The 5,779-nt window shown below is 55.9% G+C and overlaps 1 protein-coding gene across 1 annotated transcript in view; it reads right to left on the reverse strand.

The window, feature by feature from the left end:
• LOC102480842 (calcium-transporting ATPase type 2C member 2) overlaps positions 1-5,779 on the reverse strand; it is a 57,270-nt gene that overhangs the window by 16,561 nt on the left and 34,930 nt on the right. Inside the window, exon 11 of the mRNA XM_014589372.2 lies at positions 5,403-5,517. Within this exon, the coding sequence (XP_014444858.1) occupies positions 5,403-5,517 (115 nt within the window). The remainder of the gene's footprint in view (positions 1-5,402; positions 5,518-5,779) is intronic.

Below are 5,779 nucleotides of genomic sequence, written 5' to 3' on the forward strand. Positions count from 1 at the left end.
TGAGGCGGGGATAGGAGGCCCGGGAGCTGGCAGGTGTTCGGGCCCTACCAGCTCCACCGGGTTCTGCTCAGGCATTCATCAGTGTGTCCATCACACACACACACGCACACACATGCACATACACGCACACGCACATCCTGGCCTCTGCCCTGCCTCTCCCTGCCTGGAGCGCCTCCTCTCCTAACCAGCCCACTCAGCACTCCACCCTCCACTGCTCGGAGAACCTCCCTGCCACCTTTCAGGTCATCCACTCCCACCTCCCCCCAGTCGCTCTCAGCAGCTGCTCCCCCTGTGGCACTGTCAGCCGCAACCATTTCTGTGAACCTGCACGTACACTGGCCGCGGTGCCTTTCCCCGCCAGCCTGCCAGCTGCAGGGCGGAGGCCGGCCTCCGTCAGCGCTTAGTTGTCTGCGGGTAGTCAGCGGATGGCAGTGGGTGTGGGCCAACACGCGACCATCGCCATGGCTGCTGAGGGCGGGGCGGGCGCAGGTAGAAGGGTGGGGTGCAGGAGGGTCTCTGCCCTGCCTGAGAGGCACGGGGTGGGGGAGCTGGCTTTGGACCAGGCTGCAGGAGGTTGAAATCTGTCCTTCCACTCCCCGCCTTGTGACTGTGAGCCTAACCCTCAGTTCCCCATACAATGGAGCCGTGTGAGGAAGCCCCGGGACCACGTGCTCCGCTCCTGTTCTTGCTCATTCTCGAGGCATCAGCAAACGTGGCCCCTCAGCCTTCTGCAGATTTTAGGCCTGACTTTACTGGCACCTTCCCCACTCTGCCACACCCTGCAACTTCAGCACCCACACGGTAGCCCTTCCCGCACCTGCTCACACCTCCCGGACCGGGTCTCCTCCAGCGACCTTATGCTGCAGCCACCCACCTCTCCCGGCGTCCCCTGCGTGCTGTGATGGCTTGAATCATGTCCCCCAAGAAGACACGTTGGCATCCTAGCCCTGGGGTGTGAGTGTGACCTTATTTTTTATTTTTTAAGAATTATTTTATTGGGGCCGGCAGGTGGCATGGTGGTTGGGAGGGTGCTGGACTCCTACATGGCCGACTGCGATTCGAGTCCCGGACCTGGCGGCTTTCTTTCTCACCTTTTCTCTCGCTCTCTCTTTCTCTGGTCAAATTAAAAGAAAAAGAAAGAAAGAAAGAAAGAAAGAAAGAAAGAAAGAAAGAAAGAAAGAAAGAAAGAAAAGTAAAATAATTCTTAAACAAAAAAAAGAATTATTTTTTAAACTTTATTTATTCTATTATTTTCTAGGTTTGACTAGAGAGAGAGAGGAAAAGAGAAAGCAAGCTACCAGGTCCAGGACTCGAACCATGGTCAGCTGTGTGGGAGCCCAACACCTTTAACTAACAGGCCACCTGCCGGCCCTGAACGTGACCTTTTAGAAGTGGGTTTTGCAGACATAAATACGGTGCGATCACTAGGAGCCCACGGCAGTCAGCATGGCTTAAGTCTTTAAAAGAGTGAAGAGGGCCAGCCTGGGGGTGCAGTGGGCAGCAAACCGAGCTGCAGCCCTGGGTCCCACAAAGCTGACAGATCCCAGCTCAGCCTGAAACACGCTGGGCACGTGTGCGCAAGCTGCAGGGCTGGGGAGAAAAGAGACACAGAGACAGGGAGAAGACCCCTGGTCAGATGGGTACTGGAGCCACGCGTCCTCGGGCTGAGATTGCCAAGTCCTGCCGGCAACCCCAGGAGCTGTGAGAAGGTCTAGGGGTAGGTGAATCTCCCCTGGGCCTGCGGAGAGCGCATGGCCCTGCCCACACCTTGGTCTCCAAATCCTGGCCTCCAGGGCTGAAAGAGTGCAGGGCTGGTCTGATAGAGCAGCCATGGAAAGCAGCTCCCATCGCCCCACAACCTCATCGCTGCCCTTAGCTGCAGCCAGGCCGCTCCACTCAAGCCTGCTCCCGCCCTCCTCCTCCTATCATCCCACCCTGCTCACTCTCGCTCTCGCTCTCTCTCTGTTTGCTACAGGGCATGTGCACTTTCCAGAAAGAGAGGGGAAAAGTGAGAAATCAATCCACAAGGGGGATGGCCATGACAAAATCCCTTCTCCTCCATTCTCCCCTTAGGATTTGGGGCATGTATGCATACGCACCTCATGTGATTTTCAAGCCACCAGGTTTGGGACTTGAACCATGCAATCAGCTATGTGGGATCCAGCTGCCTTAACCTCCAATCCACCTGCTGGCCCCCAGCTCTTTCTTTCTAGCCTTCAATTCCCACGGTCCTTCAACCCTATCAAGACCTTCTGAGGCTAGGAACCACAGTGGTGTTGTGCAACTGCTACACCGACCCTGGGTGTGGAATGCGAGAGGGAGTCGTGGAAACAGCGCGGCGAGAGCCCGTGGTCAGTGCTGGACACGCTGGCAAGGAGGGCACGTGGCCACCCCAACTCGCTTCCGGTATAACCCTCACGGCCCCTGCTTCAGCATGGAGAGTCAGGAAGCCCCGACTGATGGATAGCCTGACCGTCCTGCATCGGAAAGAGCACCAAGGGCTTCACTAGCGAGAGCCTAGCAAGCCCTTCTCTGGCCACTAGTGACACGGAGCTGAATCCAGCACACATCCAGAGAAGAAGACCTGGCATTCAGCTGCACCCTCTGCACGGCACGGCTGTCTCATCTTCGCGGTGCCAAGCCCTGGTTTAATCCTTCACTGCCAGTGTACGGTTAAACCCTAAGGACAGCTGTTAGTGTTGCTCTTCTACCGAAAACGGTCTTTTCAAGACATTTTGATGATAAGACCAGTAGATGGTGGAATTGTTACGTTACTGGATTCCTATGCAGTCAACTGCGGTTCGAGTCCTGGATCTGGTGGTTTAAAATTCAAACCAGGCATGTGTGTGTGTGTGTGTGTGTGTGTGTGTGTGTGCGCAAAATCCAGAGAACAGAGTGGAAGAGAAGGGACTGTGGTGTGGCCATCTCCCCTGGGGGGTGATTTATCGCTTTCTGTCTCTCTGTCTCTCCAGTGAGTGCATGTGCCCTATAGCAAATATCTCTCTTTAAAAAAAGAGACATGCTCACGTGGTTTGAAGGTCTCCGTGTTTCACTATAGGGTTTTTTAAAGGAAAAAGTGGACTTAATTTATGTACCTATTCTGCCTTGGAACTACCCTGGGATGGAGTTGTCCAAGTGCCTGCCAATGCGAATTTTGCTTTTATGACTCATACGTGTTCTCATTGCATATTATTTTAAAAGTCAGCTCCTGTTTTTTTATCATAAGTTTTTTCCGATGTCCCTGATTTGCATGAACGAGATCTTGTTTGTTAAATATACTGATAGCAAAATGCCTAAAACCAGACACACTTCTGCAATTCCAGCCACTGGGAAAAGAGTTAGCAAACACTTCTGTGACGTGATGTGGGCCTCTCCGTGAAGGCACTGCGGTATGACCGAGAAAACAGGCATTTGGAATTGAAGAACTGCATCCGATTCGATTCTATTACTACTGGGTCGGAAAAGTCAGGACGCAATTTTGCATAAACAGAAAAACACATCATGACTTTTCTGATGACCCAGTAATTGCCAAGTAACCGTTTATACACAGACAAGATTGACTAGGTGCCACAGGCTGTACACCTGACACCTGGTTCTGCAGTGGGGACACTGATACTTTGTCTCCTACTGTACTGAGGAGGGTCTGCCCGATACCACGTATCCTCCTGTGTGTGGACAGGTCTCAGTACTAGGATCCTATGTACTGCCGGGTACTGATACTGTGTATCCTGCTGTGGATGAGGAGGGGTCCCCGATACTGTGTATCCTGCTGTGGATGAGGAGGGGGCCCCGATACTGTGTATCCTGCGGGGATACTGTGTATCCTGCTGTGGATGAGGAGGGGTCCCCGATACCGTGTATCCTGCTGTGTACTGAGGAGGGGTCCCGACACTGTGCATCGTATGTACTGCACCCTTGTGCCTGACACTACGTATTATACTGTGTCTGGTAAGCACATGTACCCGCTCTCAGAGCTCGGCTCTCTTGTCCACACCGGCAGCTCTGGGACAGCTCCCCTTTGAAACCTCCACGTCCCAGCACACACTGGGATGTCGCAACCGCTGTGAGCTGTGACGGTAGTTACGGCCCAGGTTTACACACACATTACATGTATTATACATAGTATAGATTATACATTTATAACTGTGTATAAATCAGAAAGGCTCCAAGCGCCCTCATGACCACGGCATTCTCCGTTACCTGCTCTATACTTCCGCTCCACCGCCATACTGAGCTATCATTCCCGTATCTCTCAGTACTTCCCAGCTTATTCAGCGCGGCTGCTACCGCAATTTTAGAACAATCGCATTGCCCTCAGAAGACACCTGGTGGCGGCTCGCGGTCACCCCTCGCCGGCTCTAGACCACCACGTACTCGAGTTTCTGCCTCCGTGGGTCTTGCCTGCCCTGGGCATTTCACACGCGTGGGACCTTACTACGTGGCCTTAGCGTGGTTATTCCGGGCTCATTCCCGGAGCCTGCGCAGGAGCTCACGCCTCTTCACGGCTGAATTACACCCATTACACTGCCGTGCGTGCGTTCGTGGATGAGCATGGGTTGTCCACGCCGTGGTCCGCTGTCCTAATGTGCGTGCGTGACCTTTCCCCATCGGACTAAGACAACTGTCCACACGGGACCCAAGACCATCCTGCAGGTCTAGGAACGTGTCGGCTCTTGTGAGTCCTGGGAGGGCCACAAGCTGCCCTTCCACCAGGACGTAGCCATCGTGACCTGGCCCTCTGCCGTTCAGCTTGGCAAGCAGCCATGGGAAAGGTCACGGCAAGGTCGCAGTGAGGTCACGACACCGCATGGAGCCAGGCTCCCCTGCTTTTCTCCTATGTCAGGCCCCGGGGGTTGGGCGTATTTAGAATCTTCACGGGGAGGAAGGACAGGTCCCCCCAGGCCAGCGCCCTGACTCCAGCCCGCCATCTCCCACAGGGCCTCCCACGCGTCCACGTCCCAGTTTACAGCCCCCTCTGCAAAATGAGGGGTGCGTGGGCCGACTACCGTGACAGTGAGCACGAACACGCCAGCACGTAGGTGCTACCCTGGGCGCTCGCAGGCCTCGGCTCACTCGCCCCTCACAGCAGCCCAGGAGAACGGATGTCACTCTCATTTGACGGAGTGGGACACCAGGCCACAGGGCTGGGAAACCTGCCCGAGGTCACATGGTTGGCCTTGGCTGGAGCAGAATCCAGCTCGGGCAGTCTGAGTGAATCCGGGGTCTGGGCTCTTAGTGAGGGACACCCAAACGCAGAGGTGAAGAGCGACGAGCAAGGGGCCCAGCCACGGGCTTCGGTGTGCCCTGGGGACACTCTCTGTGCCACGCAGCCCCCACCCTCTCCCCTGAGGGAGGCCTCAGAGCCCTGACGCATGGGGGCGAGGGGCGGCCTGGCACCTTACCTGACCCCAATGGTGAACATGCTGAGAGGCCGCTTCCCCTGCAGCCAGCCGACGAGCATGATCAGACCTGGGGGGACAGAGACACCTGCAGACCGGGACGGCTCCCACCGCGGGCCTGGCAAGCCCGTTCCCTTAGAGTCTGCGGGACCCGGACCCGGGTGCCTGAGTGAGAATGGTGACTGCTTTCTTTGTCCCTTTTAAGGCAGATACTTGGTACCTACGGTTGGGCTTACGGGCCGGCACATGGCACAGCGGTCACGTGCTGCTCGGGAGGAGCCGGACCGCACAGGGAACCGAGGTTTCAGTCTACCACAGAGCAGGGGCCCAGGCCACAGCGGCCGTGGGCATGACCGACGCAGGCACGGGCGAGTGGAGGG

This window comes from Tupaia chinensis, unplaced genomic scaffold (genome assembly GCF_000334495.1).
Source record: "Tupaia chinensis unplaced genomic scaffold, TupChi_1.0 Scaffold000355_1, whole genome shotgun sequence".
Classification (NCBI taxonomy): domain Eukaryota; kingdom Metazoa; phylum Chordata; class Mammalia; order Scandentia; family Tupaiidae; genus Tupaia; species Tupaia belangeri.